The sequence below is a fragment of the Mesocricetus auratus genome, unplaced genomic scaffold, assembly GCF_017639785.1.
Source record: "Mesocricetus auratus isolate SY011 unplaced genomic scaffold, BCM_Maur_2.0 Super-Scaffold_100021, whole genome shotgun sequence".
In the NCBI taxonomy this organism is placed as follows: Eukaryota; Metazoa; Chordata; class Mammalia; order Rodentia; family Cricetidae; genus Mesocricetus; species Mesocricetus auratus.
This window is the reverse complement of record NW_024429202.1, coordinates 14,898,017-14,918,191: the sequence shown is the minus strand read 5'-3', so window position 1 is coordinate 14,918,191 and position 20,175 is coordinate 14,898,017. Positions and strand designations below refer to the sequence as shown.

The 20,175-nt window shown below is 40.8% G+C and overlaps 1 protein-coding gene across 1 annotated transcript in view; it reads left to right on the top strand.

Moving 5' to 3' along the window:
* Pkhd1 (PKHD1 ciliary IPT domain containing fibrocystin/polyductin) overlaps positions 1 to 20,175 on the top strand; it is a 424,327-nt gene that overhangs the window by 40,753 nt on the left and 363,399 nt on the right. Inside the window, exons 23-31 of the mRNA XM_005072284.4 lie at positions 416 to 600; positions 1,512 to 1,634; positions 3,024 to 3,129; positions 3,541 to 3,816; positions 8,354 to 8,484; positions 9,884 to 10,019; positions 15,296 to 15,491; positions 16,149 to 16,216; positions 17,663 to 19,264. Of these exons, the coding sequence (XP_005072341.1) occupies positions 416 to 600; positions 1,512 to 1,634; positions 3,024 to 3,129; positions 3,541 to 3,816; positions 8,354 to 8,484; positions 9,884 to 10,019; positions 15,296 to 15,491; positions 16,149 to 16,216; positions 17,663 to 19,264 (2,823 nt within the window). The remainder of the gene's footprint in view (positions 1 to 415; positions 601 to 1,511; positions 1,635 to 3,023; positions 3,130 to 3,540; positions 3,817 to 8,353; positions 8,485 to 9,883; positions 10,020 to 15,295; positions 15,492 to 16,148; positions 16,217 to 17,662; positions 19,265 to 20,175) is intronic.

Genomic DNA, 20,175 nt, shown 5'->3' with positions numbered 1-20,175 from the left:
CTGCTGAGTGCCTCCCTTACTCCCTGTGAAAAGTGGCCAAGTCTTCTCTGTTCACAGGACCAGCTAAAATTTTCCAGGGAAAAGCCAACGGTTAATTAGACTTTCAGCCATTACAAAGATGTCTGGAGTGTGTATGTTGAGCTGATAGTTGAGACGGTTTTTGTCCGACATGGCATGTTCACTGTTTGCCACGAGTGTAACACTGAAGGAGGTGTCTCAGTGTGAAAGAAATGGGCATCTACTTCTGGGGACAAACATGATGTTAACTAGGGTAAAGGTTCCCTTGTGTTATATTTTGACTCCAAAAGTCTCCTGCAAGTTTGGTATGATCCTGGTATTTTCTTTTATCCTTGATGTTGACACCCACAATGTGTATTCATGGGTACCATGTTTTCTGCAAACTCTTGCCTCACAGATGTCCCAGTGCACATGTCTTCCAGACAGCTTCACAAGCTATTGCAGGACAATGCTGATGAGTCCACATCTGGATACCTCAATGTCAGCGACTTCACAGTGACGAAGGAGCTAAACTCCTGCTATGAACACGTTTGGACTCTTTCCTGGACTACTCAGATTGGGGATTTGCCCAATTTTATCAGTGTAGGTATAACCAACCTTTTTTTATGGGTGGTACAGATTTGGTGTCCTGGAGAAATTCTGTAAAAAGAAGAAATATAGAATTATATGAATGAAAATAGATATAGATTATTATTGTTTTTGGTGACATATTCTTACAAAGAGGTTCCATACCTTTTTGCAGAAGGTTTCAACATGAATTTTACATTTTGCATCTCATCTCCTTAAACCCAGTGCTTCCCACCATAACTCAGTGCAGGGATAGGAGCTGTTGGTCAGTGTCCACCACATAGCTTTCCACATCTGTTATTGGATAATCTAAGCAGATGTGATCGGCTTGGATTATCATGAGGCAGATGGCATGGCAGAAGGAAATTTCGAAAAGGATTTGCTGTCTTTGGGTAATGGCAAAAGCAGATGCTCTTGCATATTTAACGTTTTAAAAAATAATCGAATGATCATCTAGCATTTGCTTATTATAAAATGAAGCTCAAGATGAAATTTTATTCAAGCTTTATGGTACTATGAGATAAGTAGTCTCTCAAATAAAATTCTGGAGTGAGATGGAAGAAGAGAGATAATGTTTGCTCTGATCAAAGCACTATCTTCATATGTTTTATCTTAATATTTCAGATTACAAACCAATAAAACAGAGGCATATAGGATCAAAGTATATCAAGGCCTACCATGATTATTATTTGTGTGTGTGTGCCTCCTTTGACAACTCCTCTCACAAATAAATATTCCTGTGTTTATTACATCTTATATTAACCTTTATTTATTTATTTTAACAATTAAGTTTCTAGACTAAAATTCTCTATCAATTCAAGCTATGAGATTATTGCAAACAGAATGTGGAATAAAAACTCATTTGTTTTCATCAAGATGAGATTTCTTTCCAATGACAGAATTTATCAGAAATGTAACTATCTCAGGCCTCAGATAAAAATCTCACTGGGGTGAATCCTGCTGTTGCTGTTCGAGTTGTATACGACGGTGGGGTTTTCCTTGGACCCATCTTTGGAGACATGTTGGCCACTGCCAACCAGAAAAGTCAGGTGAGAGTGTTGGGCCACCAGCTTCAAGTGTGTCTCAAGTTTTTCACTTGTTTGCAGTGAAAGCCAACTGGTTTACCTTCTGTGACTCATTTTTGTTTTCATTTAGATCACTTCCACAGCATTTCCAGAGTACTGTGAAAACATAACTGCTTTGTGAGCACCATATTCTTTATAAATATTAATGCCATTATTATGGTACAAAAGATGAGGACCCATATAGCTAAATACATATAACCAATTATTAAGTATCCAAACTCAGAGTAGTTAAATATAATTATTATTTTTCTAAGTTTACTATTTATGTTATTATTGTTGTTGTTGTTGTTGTTGTGTGTATGTCTGATGTGTTTGTTGGGTGGGTTGGGAGAGCGTATGGCTTGGTGTGCATGTGGAAGCCAGAGGACAACTTTGTGGAGTTGGTTTTTTCCTTTCATTTTACATGGGTCCCAGGGATTGAACTCAGGTCATCAGGATTGGGTGGCAAGTGTCTTTAACCACTTAGCCATCCTGCTGGACCTGATTATCATTATTTTTATGTTTTGAAAAGAAATCATTACAAATAAAGCTGGAGGGTCATTTGACACCCATGCTGTTCAAGTATGCCTTTCCTCTTGCAGAGCTATTATATAACATATGTGTACATCTAGCCCATTTAAAAAATCCTACAGAATCCATCAAGTTGTGTCTTTTACCTTCCCCATTACAAACATTTTTTACTTATTGTTAAACTTGAGTTAGCATTCATTTTGTTTCACTGAAAAGGAGAGATGTAGAGTCTGAACTTATCAACTAGGACAAAAACAACTTCAACCCAAATGTGTAAATATTCTTTGGTCTACAGTGAAGACAAAAGGATAGTGCCTAATAGTTTGTTCTAGTGTATATGTGTGTGTGTGTGTGTGTGTGTGTGTGTGTGTGTGTGTGTGTGTGTGTAGGGGGTAATTTTCATGAAGTGTGTGGGTCTAGTTTTTGTGTATTCCAAGTTTATGAAATTTATAAACAGATGACAGAAAGGACACATTTTAAAAGCAATTTATCATATCCAGTCATGTGTAATATAAGTGTCTGGAAGGGTCCCAGGGCCCAGGAGTTCAAGGTTAGACTGGCAATCACAGAGAGGACTCCATTTCAGAAAGCCATATATTAACCATATTTATTTGCACAGATGGATCTTAGCATTTCCATGACTTTGAGAAAATTTAATATGTTTTGAACCATTCATTTCTGTATAAGAACTTTCACTGAGAAAATAGAAAAAAGGAAATGAGAATATATGAATCATAAAGACATTTTAATTTAGGAAATTCGTACAAATACTTTATGACTGCCCTCATATTGATGAAGTCCATACATTTGCTTTTAATTCTTCTCCCTCCCTCTCTCCCTCAGGTGACTGTACAAGTGAATGACGTACCAGCCCATTGTTCAGGCTCCTGCTCTTTTCAATACCTGCAAGAGTCAACTCCCAGTGTGGATGATGTGTGGTATTCCCCTGGTATGCTTGAGATGTGAATCTTAGACTCCCCGATTTTATTAGAGGCCATGTAGTGGTAGCAACATCAGCATCTTCAGTAAATATGGATGTAATGGAAGGTGCATTTTTGGTCCACTAAAGGAATATAATTTCTCATTTAAATATGTGTGTAGGGTTATTACTGGTCCTTTGTTTTGAGCTTCCTTTATATTATTATTGAATGATTAGTTTTTATTAAGTTATGGCATTTCATTGCTAGTTTGAGGAAGCTGAAGGTAGGGACTGCGCACCAGAATAATGAATGCAGATGTCTGAGTCATCAGTTTTGGCAGAAGAAGCTGAAAGAGAACGAGCATTTGACGTTAGAGTAAGATCTCTTAGATGGTGTGTCAGCATTGATTTGAGGTTTGAATTTCTTTCCCCTCCTTTTAGGCTATGATGCCAACCTACTGGTTTATTTCACTGGAACTGGTCTCCCTAGAGATTCCCAGTCCTTACAGGTTACAGTGAACAGAACAAGCTGTGAAGTTATTTTCTCTAATGAAACAAGAGCGGTCTGTGAGATGGACCTGCTACCAGTTGGAGTGTATCAGGTTTCAATGCTGGTGAACCCTTCAGGCCTTGCTGTTAATGCCAGCGGAGAAGGCCTCTTCCTGAAAGTGGAACCCAGGCTGGACGCTGTGGAGCCTGCTACAGCTGCAGAGATAGGTAATGTGGGGGGGGGGGCTCTACCTGCTTTCTGAAGCTAGAGTTCTTGTTCATGGGCACAAATTGGGCCCGTAGTGTGATAGATTCCATATATATTGTGATTTACAGCTTTTATTGTTTCCTAGACATTTCTTCAATAAGAACACCCTTAAGCTCTGAAATGGGGAAAGGTGGCTTGCCTGAGGCTTCACAGGGAAGCAGGTAGAGCTAAAGCACAAAGCAGGGTGCTGAGTGTAAGTGCTCACAGGCTATCTGTGCTCGGCTGCCTGGCCTTTAGAAGGGCCTGAGGATGCCTCGTCTGTAACTCTGCAGAGCAAAGTGTCAACAGATAGCAGCACTCCTTTAATAGTAATAGCATTTTAGGAGTTTTTATTTCACAACCCTCTCTAGTATTCTTGGCAACTTGACTAGTATGCAAAGCAACTACAGTTTGAATAGTTCAAGTCCAGAGAGTAGTGGGTCTTGTCAATATCAGAACCAGGGACTGGATCTTAGGTCCATGGGAAATTAGAGATCCTTCCAAACCTGTTGCTTTCTGAAGAAGTCTACTACTTTAGAGAAACTCCAGATGGATTTTAAGAGTTTCAAAAATACCCAGGTTCATATTTGCTAATGCATTAACTTTGTGGAATACAATACACAATTCCCTTTTCTTCATGATTTGGAGTTTTGTTACTGTTGATTCTGGTGGCCAGAAGCTTGTCACTCAGAACAGTTTAAAGTGCTGTGCTCTAGAGAGAGGCATTGTTCAAAGGACAAGTTTGATTCTGATTCTGTTTGGCCCTGGGTGAGTGAATTATCTGGCTCACCCCTTTTCATGTCCACGCAGAATAGCAAACTCTTTTTGGTGTTGTCAGCAGGGAGCAAGGAGACATGTCTTGCTCAGAGTGAAAGACAATATTCTTCATTACCCCATGAATCATTGGCTTGAATCTAGGGCTTATTACAGCCTTCTGACTAGATTTACTAGAGGTTTGATGTTACAGATTTGTTTTCCCAGCTCAGGCCACACTGCTAGACGGCAAAAGTCTTCCAAGCAAACAGGTGATTTGCCTCTAACTCATGGTCAAAGATGTTGAATGTATTTTTCATATACTTATCGACTAGTTCTTTTTCTTTATTTGAAGACTGTCTGTTAGTTCATGGATCCACTTAACATTTGCATCATTTGTTCTTTCTGTGATCATTTTTTTGAGTTCTTTATATGTTCTGGGTATTATTCCTTTGTCGCTTTTTATTCCATTTTGTGGCCTGTCTATTGTTTTCCCTTTTGCTATGGAGCTCTCCAGTTGGATGCATTCCTTTCTCTATTCTTGCTATGGTTTCCTGAACTTTTGGAATCATATTTAGAAAGCCATTTTTTGTGCATATGAGCCTATTTTTGTCCTTTCTTTTATTTTCGTGATCATATTGTAATCACATCTTTCCTCCCTCTAAACCTTCTTGTATACTCTTCCTCAACTATTTCAAATTCATAGGCTCTTTTTCCATTAATTGTTGTTAAATGCTTATATTTTGAAGTGTTTTCTTTAGTAGTTTCACAGTGTTAGGTTTTACATTACTGTCTTCATTTATTTTGATTTGGGTTCTGTATGTACCAGATGAGACCTCGGGCGAGACATCATTAATGCTGGGGATAGAGTAAATTAAAAACAGGCTTTGTTCTTGGGTGGGTGATGGTAAGTGTGTGGGGCAGATATAAAGGTGCGAGAGGGTATGAAGGAGAATGGAGGAGTTCCAGTCTTCATGTATTTGAATAAGTATTTTTCCTAACACCATTTGTTAAGATATTCCCCCATGCATGTTATTAGCATCTTTACCCAGAATCGAATGACTATAGCTTTGTGGGTTTACTTTTGGCTTCTCTCTTCTGTTCTGCTGATCTACCTGCCTGGTTTTCTGTCAGTACCATGATGTTGTTATTACGGCAACTTAAATCCATTATAGATATGTGGGAAAATATTAGTAGCATAATTATTTAGAAGTGGAATTTCTGGGCCATGGATTTAAATACACTTAAAATTTCATAAATAGGGCTGGAGAGATTTCTCAGTAGTTAAAGTACTTGTGATGTAGAGTTTGGATCCCAGGAAGCCCATGTAAATATCAGACGAGCATGTGTCCTGTATATAATTCCAACTGGAAGACAAAGACTAGATTCCTAGAGAAAGCTGGCTAATAAAGCTGTCTGTATCAATGAGCTTTGAGTTTGATTGAGAGACCTTGCTTCAGTGATTAAGGTAAAAGAGCTATGGAGGATGACTCCTGGCATCAACCTCTGGACTCCATATGCCTATGTGCAGATGCATGAACATTTGTATCCACATATGTAAAAACCTCATACAGACACAAGTGCACCACATTTATATGAAAAATTGGAACTGAACTATGATACTGATAAGTAAGTATAAGAAATATTCTCTTTAAAGTTTGTATATTTTTTTACATATAAATATGAATATATTGCCTACATCTTACTAATACACTTTTGCAACTTTTTAATGTTTAGCATTTATAGATGAAAAATATTCCAGTGTAGTTATAAGTCATACTTATTTTAAGAGGTACTGCATTTCCACGGTTTATGAGGTATTATAGTTTCCTTTCTGGGAAGTTTGTTCATCTTAGTCTTTCTTTCTTAAATTGATTGTTGTTCTTACTTACAGATTTTAAGAACTTTATATTTTTAGTGTATTTATCTGTTTTAATAATTCACAAATACTTTTATGTCATAAAGTGTGCTTGACCTTTATAACTTTAGCGATTGTAAAACACCCAGAGTAGGCTTCTCTAAAATTATATGAAAATACATTCTTTTCTTCTTTTCCCACTATGTCCAAATATTTATTTGAAATTTGTGTTGGGTGAAAGACGGGAGCCAAGAATTCAGGTTTTATCTTTACTTGTGCTAATCACTTATCTTATTTACTCAATAAATAGTCTATCTGTGTGCTGGGGTGAAGTCACATACTGATCATGTTCTGTAGCCTTGTTTATATAAGCTGCCTTCTGGCTGCCCCCTCTGTCTGCTCTGTCTGAGTATGTGACATTGTCATGTTTTTATTCAATTCAATTTTGAAAAGATTTTTTAGTATCTTCAGAACACCTCTTTACTCTTATTTCTGAATTATTATTTTCTTCTTATTCTTATTCACGTTTTGCTGAATCATCTTGTCTAATTTATAAAACAGATTCCACCATGTTTTATTGGAATCATACCTATGCTTTTGTTTAATTCAGAGAAATTATGATACTTAGTCTTTTTACCCATTTATACTCATTTTTTTCAACTTTAATCTAATCCTTCCTTTAAGGTTTTCAGCAGCGTTTTAAAATTTCTCTCAATGTTTTCTTGTCAAGATTATTTATAGAAGTTGTATCCTTACTGTGTTGCTATCATGTATTGATCATGTCTCCTGCTTTTCTCTCTACCTTAGAAGTCTCAGGTAGTCTTGCTCCAACTCTTTGGGGCAAGGGACACACCGAACTTCAGGTATTTTTTCTTTAACTTGCATCAGTCCCAAAGGTTTTGGTTATGTTGTGTAAGTTCCCTTTTTCTGCCTAGCCTTTCTCTTGCTTTTGCAGCCCCACTTACTCTCAAGAGACATGAGTCTCTCCTTGATGTCCTTTACTGTTCTCTTACTGAAGAACAGATTTATTCTTCCCATCAATAATGATTGCATTTCTAGCCATACATGGCAGTGTATGTCTATAGTCCCAGCTATCTGAGAGACTGAGGCAAGAGGACCATTTGACTGCACAAATTCAAGACCAGCAGAAGCAACCTAGGAAGGCTGTATGCCAAAACAAAGAACGGGAAACAAGCCTCCTCCACCCAAAAGAGGAAAAAACAAGTGAGCTTTTGCCATCAGCTAGACTAGGAAAGCGTGCTGTGTTGTCAGGAGGACTGGCATCATTCCTCTTGCCTATAGTGAGGACTTAGTGGCTCCTTAGGGCAACTGTCAGTAGCCTGTAGAGAATTCCTAATAATAGAGGCAGACAACGTTAGTCATTGTGTACTGTTTTGGTGACTAGAATCTGGTCTGTGTGGAAAGACTGTCCTTGAAGGAAAAAGAAAATGAAGACAGGTGATCCTGGGGACAATGCTAAAAATGAGCCACTGTAGGTAGCAGCATGGCCCGAGGCCCTGGCTCTGACCCAATCCTCTTTCTTCCATCATGTTCTCACTCATCGATTCTTAGGAATGAATACATTTTATGGAATGGCTAAGAATGGTATTTAGAATCTAGGTCAGACAGTGTTTTCAGATAATACCTGCTTCCTTGACTTCTGGCTGTATCCTTATATTTTATTCATAATGGTCTCGAGAAGGCCTCACTACTCTTTCTGCCCTTTACCCACACTGTTTCTTCCTCTGTGTGTGGTGGTTTCTACATTTCAATTCAGTCTTTTCCTGCCACTGCTCTGCATTTTGACTAAAGAGTTCCCTATTTCAATTTCGTTTTAATTTCTCCTGTGATTAACTTTGATCTGCCTATGTGACTATATACGTGTGAAAGCACTGCTTTTATTACAGGAGGACTGTGGGTTACCATCAGAGGCTCCAGTTTGGAAGGTGTCAGCCTGGTGTTGTTTGGAACTCAGTCATGTGCCATTGATGTCATTATCAGCAATTCACAACAAATTCAATGCAAAGTTCCACCCAGGGTAAGGAGTCACCTTGCTGTCCCCTATGGATTTTAACACATCCCTTCTGAGAATTAAAGTAACTAATCTGAATTTCTCATCATAACTATGGACTTGTTTTTTCTATTGTTTGTTTTGCTACTTAAAAAAAAGCTGAGCCTGTATTGTAATTAATTTGGGTTGATTCCTTAAAAGATAAGGTAACTCAGGCATCCTACTCTGTGCTTTTAATGAATATTCATACTACAGAATAAGCAAAAGTATCAAGACATGCATTTTGTTGAAGACTGAGTTTCTGTTCCATCTGGTCCTGCAGTCCCTCAGTCCCTAATAAACACACAGAGGCTTATATTAATTACAAACTGTTTGGCTGATGGCTCAGGCTTCGTATTGGCTGTCTCTCTGCTAATTATTAACTCATTTCTATTGAACTATGTATTGCCACGCAGCTGTGGCTTACCCGTAAATCTGCAGCACGTCAGTCCTTTAGCAGCTTCGTGGTGTCTCTCTGGCAACTCTCTCTCTGCGTTCCTCTTCCCAGAATTCTCCTAGTCTGGTAGCCCTGCCTGTACTTCCTGCCTGACTAATGGCCAATCAACATCTATTCATCAACCAATAAGAGAGCTATATATTCACAGCATACAGAAGGACATCCCCCAACATTATGTTGTCTTTTTTCTTTATTGAGCAAACAAGTTACATACTTCAGTGATTTTCTTTTCTGATGTACTTATGGAACACAGGAAAAATTCTGGAATGCTTGGTTCCCACCAAACACCTTTCTAGTTACTCCCTCCTATTTTCTTCTGCAAGGGCAGATCCCCCGGGCTGGAGAGATAGCCCAGTTGTTAGAGTGCTTGGCTTGCAAGAAGAAGGACTTAATTTTTATCCCTGAAACTTATATTAGAAGATCGGAGTGCTCGCATATGCCAAAGATGGCATATTCCAGAGCTGGGGAGGTGGAGACAAGCAGATTTTTGGGGCTATCTTGCCAGCCTAAGAGGAAGTTCCAGGTCCTAGTGAGAGATCCTGTCTTAAAAAAGAAAGTGGATAGCTCATGAGCAATGACACCCATAGCTGATTTCTGGCCTCCATGTGGACATATACATGTTTGCATGTGGACCTCTACACACATGTGCACATATATATCTATGACTATATACACCTATGCTTACACACAAACTGCTCTCTCACATGAGGGATAGTTTAACCAAGTATAGACCCTAGTGTGTTAAATGCAGATCACTCTTACTTCCCTTTCAGGGCACAATCAATACTGTTCCATACTGCATTTGTCTCAGTTCTTGTGCCTCTGCAGAAAATATATTCCATGACCAGCAACTTTGTTTGGCTGATTCTGCTTGGAGTTCTTCTTTACCCTCAAATCCAGATGAGATTTGAACTCTAAAATTATTTTCAGGGCAATGACGGATACACTGTGAATGTGACGGTGACCAGTGGCGAGCATTCCACAGTTCTCCCCAGAGCATTTACTTATGTCTCCTCTTTAAATCCAGTCATTGTGTCTTTGAGCAGAAACAGAAGCAGCCTAGCAGGTAAGATGCTTATTGCTTCAAGCCCTTCTTCTCTTCAGAACCTTGACCCTACTAAAAGTCAATTAATAGACTGTGGATTTTGATTTACTGTTTTATTTATTTATTTGGTCTCCCTGTTTAGTCCAGCCGGCCTGACGCTGTTTGATAATGACCTTGAAGTATAATCCTCTCCCCCTTTTGAGTGTTAGGGTTATAGGTTTGCTTGCAGACTGGGTTCAGCTTATTATAGATGAAAGATCTTCTTCAGCTTACTTGTCAAAAATTAATCTTATATTCGATTTCTCCCCTGTGAAAATGGGACTATTTAATACTCATGAAAATGATGTGAATGTTGAATTATTATTCAATAAATATTTATTGAGCAGCTAATTTGTACTGCCAACTGTATAGAAACACAATAGACTTCAATCTGTAGCACTAATTTATGACTTCAGTTTACAGACAAGAAAGCTAAGGAATAGAGTGTAAGTAACCTAAGAGAGCACTTTTAGCTAGTAACATAGCTGAAATTTAAACACCAACAGTATGCAAATCCCAGGCACTCAGCCACCTACAGTTCAACATAAGTTTTTGCAGTAGGTTCTATTGAGGCAGTTTAATAGAGTTATAGAATAGGTAGGCTGAGTAACCAAGGAGTCTTGCTTGTTGAGACTTACTGTGTACAAAAAGAATTTCAACACATTGCATACCAAAGCAGTTTAACCTTAATTTGAGACCCAGATGATATGATGGAATAGAATTGTGATGATTCCTTTTTTTTTTTCAAGACAGAGTTTCTCTGATTGTTTTGGAGCCTGTCCTGGAACTCGCTCTGTAGACCAGGCTGGCCTTGAACTTACAGAGATTTGCCTGCCTCTGCCTCCTGAGCACTGGGATTAAAGGCATGCACCACTAACGTCCGGCATGATGATTTCTTATTATGCCATTCCAATATAGACTAGGTATAGTATCTGGTGAGAGTTCTTCCTGGTTAATTGAATGCCAGATGGCAGAGTTTACGGTTTATTATAAAGAGGCCATGATGTTTCCTAGTGAAAAGGCTTGAGCTCAGTTTTTCTGGCACTGTTTTCATTTTCCAAAGCTCTAGAGTACACAGATAGAGTGACATGCCCTTTAACTTCTAATATTATTCAGCTCAGATCATGCAGAAGAATTTTCTGCCTCAAGTGGTATAGAAAAGGGAGTGGGGAGTCATGTTGCAGTCATGTGTCAGTGATTTTAAAAAAGGTCCTACCTCTAATGATAACAATTATATTGCATCTTGAAAGTATCTACAGTTAGCCATACAGTTTGTGATACCAAGGCCTGAAGTTTGTGATACTGGTAAATACTGTGAATGATGTTATTTCAGAGTTTATGCTTGCTTTAATGCCTGCCTTTGGGCAGATTAAAGACCATGCCGTAGCATCTATACAGTGTGCCAGCACAGCAGGAGAGCCTCTTTTAAGTTGGTTTGCACACAGTGTGGCAGCAGAGTGGGAGTACCTCTTTTAAGTTGGGTTGTACACAGTGTGGCAGCACAACAGGAAGGCCCCTTTTAGTTGGGTTGCACACAGTGTGGCAGCACGGTCACAACAGGAAAATCCGTCAAAGTCAAAGCAAGAGATGACGTTGATGATTATGAAGCCAAGATGAAAAAATAAAAGAGGCACAAGGAGAGGGCAAGGGGAAATCAGAAAAAGTTGAATATGAATGAATATCAACTCAACCACTTGTTAAACAAAAAAATGACGAATTCATAGCATGTTTAAAAAAGAGTGACTGTTTTATTTGGAAATCTTCATAACCAGAGGGTATTCTCAGTGGTCACTCTGTCATGGTTGACAACACTTATAGACAGGAAATGGAATGAGGTCTAGAAACAGCTTCATTGATCACAGCACAATGTGTCTCAAATTTGTGATTTGATCACTTGGCAACCTGTGACTGGTTGGAGCTAATCTGGTGATTGGTGAGGCTCAGCTAATGGTTACACAAATATACTCATAATTTAGGAGGTCACTTTGTTACTTAGGTCACACTTTGTTATAGGGCTCAAGATACGGAGGCATCTTCAGGCCAAATTTAATTTAACTTGACACACAGTGAGCCAGTGAGCCTTCTGTTTCCACAGATTCTGCATATGTGGATTCAACTACGAAATGAAAACATTTTAAAAAGTTGTGTGTGCATTGAACATGTACAGATTTTTTCTAAATAATCTGACAACTATTATATAACACATTGTATGGGACATTATAAGTAATGTAGAGACTATGCATATGTGAAGATGTATGTAGGTTCTATGCAGACAATTCATTTTATACAAAGGACTTGAAAATCTTTGGAGTTTGGTATCATAGAATAGGAGTGCCCCAAGATCAGTCCCCCATGGATACCAAGGAATAGCTGTATTTCTTTTTAAAAGTCATTCATCTTGTATTTATTTTTAAAATTAGCTTATAAAGTAATAATTTTCATTGAGGCACTTTCATAGTATGTTGATTTTGTTGTTCGTTTTACCTGGAAGAACTTGCCCAGCACTAGCCAGATAAGCCTGGTTTGTGCTCGTCCTACACTGTTGTCTTTTCTACACTTTGTCTTTTTTTCTTGGTACATTTTGAAATCTACTGATGTCACTGGATATCAAAGTAGAGGCTGGGAACACAGGAAGCTAGTCATATCTTGGAAGAGGGCCTCTTAATTGAGAAAATGCCTTCATAGGACTGTTCTATAGGCTGCTCTGTGGAGTGTTGTCTGATTAGAGATTGATAGGGGACAACCCAGCTCACGGTGGGAAGTTGCCATCTCTGGTCCTTGATCCTACAAGAAAGCAGGCTGAGCAAGCAGTGAGGAGCAAAGCCAGCAAGCAGGCGCTGTCCATGGTCTCTGCTTCCAGGAGCCCTCTGTGGCGGAGTGTGACCTGGGAGGTGTAAGAAGAAAGAAACTCTTTCCTCTGCTTTTTGGTCGTGGTGGGTTTTTTTTTTTACACAGCAATAGAGACCGTAACTGAGACAGGCAGTCTCTTTCAGCCCCATCTCATCAGCTGTGGTACTGACTAGGGAGCACTACAGTGACTCTGAGGCCCATGTGGCTAATGGACATTTAGGGCGCTCTATTCCAAACTGTGGTGCCCTGAGATGTGTGGGGGCAGGGCATGCATTTCCACTTCTGTTACTGGTGCATAACTTCTGGCCTACATTGAGGTTGTGGTTGCCTGCAGACCGAATTTGTCCTTCCTGCGTATTTGTTTTCTCCTGTAAGTGTGAACAAGAGCGTAAGTCCTATCCTTCTGTTGCTTACAAGAGATGCCCGAGGATTAGCTTCTCCAGTGTTTGGTCAGAGGGGCATCACCATCTTGGTTTATTTCCTAGACACATACCTGTGTCCGCACATACTTTTCTTCTTAAAAACCAGCCAGCTGCTGCCGTTTCTCTCAGGCCACTGGATGATTAAGTGATAAGGTGCCACACAAGACTTTGGACCAAGTTGTGAAATTTTAGGAATTAAATGCTAAGCCCCCCTCTTCACTCATGCTTTCAGATTTTTTTCTATCAAACTGAATCTAAAGTGCTATAGTGTGCAACAATTCAGCCTTTTCTGTTGTTCAGAACATTCTTATTTGAATAAACCTGCTGGCCAGTTGGCCCTTACAGTGTGTCTTCTTAAGCATTTTAAATATGACTCTCTCTCTCTCTCTCTCTCTCTCTCTCTCTCTCTCTCTCTCTCTCTCTCTCTCTCTGTGTGTGTGTGTGTGTGTTAATGTGTAGTTCAGAAGACAATGTATAGAAGTCAGTTATCTTCTGGATCCCAGGGATCCCACTCAAGGAGTCTGATTTGGTGGCAATGACTTTCTGAGCCATCTTTCCTGCCCCTACTGACACAATTCTGTGAGCTCATTTACTATTTTTGATGATTTTTTGAGGATGAGGTCTATGTAAGCATTTTTGTGTTCCATAGCATCTTTTTCATGGACTCAGTACACATATCAGCCAGAAAGAGTTGAGGTAAGGTGTTTATGATATGCACATCTTTTGTTTTTTAAGAGGAGTTGCTGATTGTAGCAAAGGCCACTGAAATACAAAGCAGAGACAGGAGTGTAGGGATTGACTTTTCCACTACTTAGTTATGACACCTGGATGGCCAATGTCGCCTCAACTTTAAAATGCCAGTTGCATTTCTCTGGGACAGTGGGTGATAATCAGCTTCATCTGTGTAATTGGCGCAAACCTAAAATCACCTGGAATATGGAGTTTGAGATGAAGAATTGCCCAGATCAGATTGCTCTGTAGGCTCGTGTGTGAGGCGCTTTATTTTCTTTAAAAATTTTATTTAGGTGTATTTATTTTATTTCATATGGATGAATATTTTTGTCGCATGTATGTATGGGTACCACACGTGTCTCTGGTACCTACAGAGGTCAGGAGAGAGTATTAGATTTCCGGGAACTGGAGTTACGGGTAATTGTAAACCACTATATATACTGAGAACCAAACCCAGGTCATCTGTAAGAGCAGCAAGTGCTGTTAACCACCAAGTCGCCCCTTTAGGTTGTTGTGAGGCATTTTCTTGACAGATAATTGGATATATGGTGGCTCAGCCAGTTATAGATGTTGGCATCTCTAGGGTGGGCCTGGGGCATATAGGAAAGGAATAAGCCAGGGAGGACCAATAAACCAACAGTGTTTCATAGTCTCCACTTCAGTTCCTGTTCTGGGTTCCTGTACAGAGCTCCTGCTTTGGTTTCTCTTGATGATGGGCTGTTGACCTATGAAGCCCAAGAATCCCTTACCTCCCCCCATTGGTTTTGGCCAGTACTTTATCACAGGAACGTAAAGCAAGCTAGGACTCAGTGGCAGGATCACATGGGGTGAAGACGCAAAAGCGCACGGTAGATGATGAAGTGTTGGAATCATACAGTACGTCCCAGAGGTGTAGGGTTTTGCTTTTGTCAGCACAAAGGTAGAGGCTGAGGAGAAGGACACAGGACACTGTTGGTAGGCTAGGAAGGCAATTAGCCCTCCTAACTACTTAATTTGCCTTCCCGGGAATTAAAGCTAAAAGGGATGAAAGTTGCCTTCGCAGGAATAAAAGTTTTCTCAACAAACACGCATTGTTGATGCCCTTGAGGTTTTAGGCTGTACCTCTGTTTAAAGAATTGTTAGAAATTCCGCGAGGGAAATGGATAGCTATTAAAATTCTTAGAGACCTATGTGTAGGGCTAACTTTATTTAATCATAAACGACAAAGTGGTTGAGGCCACAGGCCAGGAAGTAAATATGTTCTTCTTGACACAGGAGGTGAGATCCTGTTTCTTGGGATGGCTCGGCTGGCAAACTATACCGATCTGTTTGTACAAGTCTGCGTTCAGGACACCTCTGCTCAGGTCCTCGCACAGACGGCCTGGGGACTGGAGGTGGTGCTGCCCCCTCTGCTGGCTGGCATCCACACGATTTCAGTCTTCATCAATGGAGTCAGTATTCGTTCACAAGGGTAAGGCTATCACTGCTGTTGACTTTGGGTCTGTTTGGTGGACTAGCAATTCATTTGGGAACCTTGGCGTTGGGTGTCTTCTTTGTTCCACGTAAAGTGAGGTGATAGGGGTCTGGGAATTGTAAACATATGAGCGAATCTTGTGTGCAGTTCACTCCTTACACTAATGGAGGCTCTTGAGGTCTTGTGGGCAGTTCACTCCTTACACTAACAGATGGGAAATGCTGGCTTCCTACTTTGGGGAAAGGGAAATTGGAAGTCAGTGGGAGTGAGGATGGCATGGGCCTCTGCCTAAAGAAGGTATGTTTGTGGTGGAGCGCTTTAATAAGACTCTGTCTGAGGCTTTGGGTAAATGGTTTGCAATAACTGACTTAGTAGTGCATCCTGATTCAACTCCGTCTTCTCTGTACCCCAAAATCATTCTGTTTTCTCTAGAACTTATCACTCTTTTGTCTAGAAAGTATCTAACCTGTGTGGTGCTGATGTTGCCACTTAACACTGGCCCAGGATAGTGCCCCACCCATCTCTCCTCTGCTTCTTCTCTGTGAGCAGGATCACTGATCCTTGCTCTCCATTACTGCTCCTCCCTTTCCAAATGTGGCTCCATTCTATTTGCTCATCTCCATGCTATTTTCTATCGTGACTTGTTTTCTCTAGGGTTGATCTCCACATCCAGTACCTCACTGAAGTTCTCAGCGTGGAACCTCACTCTGGGTCTCTTCTGGGTGAGTGTTTCTGACATTACACGTTATTTGTCCAGCAAGTTGCTTTACTGAATATTGAGATTTCATTCCTGGGCTAATGAGGTAGTGGGTCAGGGCTGCAGGTGTCAGCCCTTGGTTCTCAGGTTAACAGTTCTTCTGTGAAGTGTGAAGAGCCGCGGGACTTCAGCTCTGTGAGTTCCAGAAATCAAATAGTATGAAAAGGAGAGGTGGCTAGCATCTATTCCTACAGGAAGCATTGAAACATCCAATGGACACCACACTCAAGCAGTTATCAGGAAGGGATGGGCAAGTCTCCTGCAATAAGTAGTCTTTTAGATATTGCAAGGAGAGGAGGGAGGAGCCTTCAGTTCTCTGCACTTTCCTCTAAGGATGAAAGACAAAGGGAGAAAAATAGAAACACAAATACAGAATGGCAAATGTAGAGCTGTTATGTCAGATAACATAACAGATGGCAAGAAAATTAAATAATTTATTTTTCATTCACATGTAAGTTGAGAGTAGCATAGCTTTTCTAAGACACACAAAGGTTTTATAAAGTTTTGTCTTAAACATTGAAAAGTATTGCTCCTGGAGTTTCATGGCAAATTATTGAGATCACTTGTTGCTCCTGCAAAGGACTTGGTTCAGTTCCTATCATCCACCTGGTGGCTCACATGGGTCTGCAATTCCATTTTCAGAGGATCTGTTCTGTCGTCTTCTGGCCTCCATGGGCACATTATACAGTGGTACTCAGACAGACATGCAGGCAAAATACCCATGCACATAACATAAAAATAAATGCATTTAAAAAGTATTTTTACCAAGCAATTTGAATTGCTTTACTTCTATGTGGATTTTGTCATATCTGAGCACTGGGCAAATGATCACAAATTAAGCCATGATGAAGATGATATGTATGCCCACCACTTTCCACTTAATTGCATCAGATCTGTACAGGTGCTTCAGTTTTATTTGAAATATTAGCTTTGTGCTTTGTGTGTATATGTGTGCATGCGTCTCTCTGTGTGTATCTGTTGTATGTGCATGCATGTGCGTGTATGCCTGCATGTCTGTGTGTGCATGTGTGTATCTCTGTATGTCTGTGTGTATCTGCATGTATGTGTTTGTATGTGTGTCTGTATGTGTCTGTGTGTATGTGCATGTGTGTGTGTCAGTGTGTCTGTGTATGTGTCTGTGTGTATGTGCATGTGTGTGTGTCCGTGTGTATGTGTCTCTGTGTGAGTGACTGTGTGTGTGTCTGCGTGTGTATGTGTTTGTGTGTCTGTGTGTGAGCATATCTCTGGTACGCATGAAGAGCTCAGAGGTCAGTTCTCCCTTTTTATCATGTGGTCCTCCTCAGGAATTGAACTCTGGTAGTCGATGGTGTAGGTAGGCATCTAGCTGCTGAGCCTTTCTGCTGGCCAGAACAGTAGCTTTTAATCTGTGTCTTCCATGTTTACACTTTAGGTGGAACCATTCTCAGCCTTTCAGGAATAGGACTCGGCAGAGACCCGGCTCTGATTTGGGTGTTTGTGGACAGTCAGCCTTGTGGTGTTGTGAACTTAACAGATGTGGACATCTGGTGTGAGACTCCTCCAGCTGTACTGCCACCCGGGGCAGATGTTCTCACTGTACCAGCTTCTGTGGAGATCTGGGTTGGTAACAGTTCCTTCCTCCATGGAGCAGTCTTGGTGGGGAAGGGACTTACCTTCATGTATGAAGCAGCAACAACACCGGTGGTCACTGCTATGTGGGGAGAACTCACCAACAACAGCCTGGGCTTCTATGTGCAAGGAAGGAACCTCTCTGACTCAGCCATTCTTTTGGGAACCATGAAATGTGACCTGGAAGTGCAATCTCTTGTGGATAATGTGAGCTTGTCTGTGTGCTCCTTCCCTCTCTGCAGTTTGGAAGCAGGGGTCTATTCTCTCCAAGTTCGTCACAAGTGGATGGGGTTTGCCAACATGTCTGCAATGCCCCAGAAATACGAGTTGTCACCTCAGATAATGGCCATCTTCCCAACACATGGTTCTGTGTGTGGTGGGACAGTACTCACTGTGAGGGGTGTTGCCTTCAGTACTAGAAGGGGGTCAGTTCATGTGGACCTTTCAGGCCCCTTTGCTTGTATGATTTTGAGTTTGGCAGACCACACAGTCCTATGCCAGACCAAATTGGTGGACAGTCACTTTCCTGAAGTGTCATTTGCTCTAAATGTCACAGTTCTGGTCAATGGGCTGGCCAGCAAATGTGAGGGGAACTGTACGCTCTTCGTGCAGGAAGAAACGACTCCTGTTGTGGATGCCTTGACTACAAGCATCAATGGTTCTCTAACCACATTGCTGATGAGAGGCCAGAGGTTAGGTACCACTGATGCTGAGCCAACAGTGTTTGTGGATGATCAACTTCCTTGCCGTATAATTTTCTTCAATACCAGCCACGTGGCATGCCAGATGAGTGATTTGACCCCAGGGCTCCACTACCTGTCAGTTGTTCATACGAGCAATGGATATGCTTGCCTGGATAGTGTTTATAGAAGCTTCTTCATTGTGCCTCAGGTGTTTGATTATTTTCCTAAGGATTTCAGCACCCATGGTGGAAGTTTATTGATCATAAAAGGCACAGCTCTTAGAGGATGGAATGCTACATCTGTCTACATTGGCCAGCAGGCTTGTGTAACAGTAAATGTCAGCTCTGAGCTCATCCAGTGTATTGTTCCTGCAGGAGATGGCTCTGTTGCTCTGGAAATAGAGGTGGATGGAGTTTTGTACCACCTGGGACTTGTTGGTTATAGCAGTGTCTTTACTCCAGAATTGCTTTCTGTTTCACGAAGTCATGACATCTTAACCTTTACAGTGGCCCAAATCTCAGGGGCTGCAAATGTTGACATTCTTATCGGGATGTCACCGTGTGCAGGTGTCTCTGGTAACAGTACAATTCTCCAGTGCATGGTTCCTTTACTTCCTGCTGGGGAGTATCCTGTCACAGGCTATGATCACAACAGAGGATGGGCCTCATCGGCTCTCATTCTCGAGCTGAGAGCTCGTGTGACTTCAGTGACTGAGAACTATGGTAAGTAGAGAAGATAAGGCAGAACACTTTCTCTACAAAGCGAATTTGTTACTCTCAGTTTTTAGGAAGAAAGGCACCAGCACCACTGTAGGATAGCAGGAAAAGAAGAGCCTGGGTGACCTCTTATAGTCATAGTTTCTTCCTCAGGCCTGTATTTGTGACATTTTATTTCTTTATCTTAATTTTTCATTAGAGAAATTCCATATATTCCCTAAGTATTTGATGGTATTATGCTTTTATGCATCAACTTGATTAGACATATATTTTAATTTAGTACTATCACTTGTTATTATTTTATTGTATAAGAATATAAATGCATTCACCTATTCTAGACATATGCTAATTTGTATTATTTAAAACATATTTAATAGGATTAATTTTTGCCATTTTGTAACGGATCACAGATGAATTCATACTTCACCAATAATATGCCAGTGCCATAGTAGAAGTGTGCTGGTTAAACTTAAAATATATTTATTTTCTATTTTATGTGTATGTAGGTGTGCCTGAGTGTGTATATATGTATATCACATATACTCAAGGTACCCACGGAGGTCAGAACAGGGCATCCAATCTCTGGAATTATAGGCAGTTTTTTTTTCTCCACTTTTTAAAATTTAAATTAGAAACAAGCTTGCTTCACATGTCAATCCCAGCTCCCTCTCCTTGCCCTCCTCCCTCGCTCCCCACCAAGCCCCCCAGTTCCCCTCCCCATCCCCCCTCTGCTCCCCAGGGAGAGTGAGGACCTCCATGGGGGGATCTCCAAAGTCGGCCAGCCATATGATCCCGGGCAGGGCCTAGGCCCTCCCCCATGTGTCCAAGCTGAGAGAGCATCCCTCCAGGTGGAATAGCTGAGAGAGCATCCCTCCAGGTGGAATGGTCTCCCAAAGTCCATTTGTATGCCAGAGATA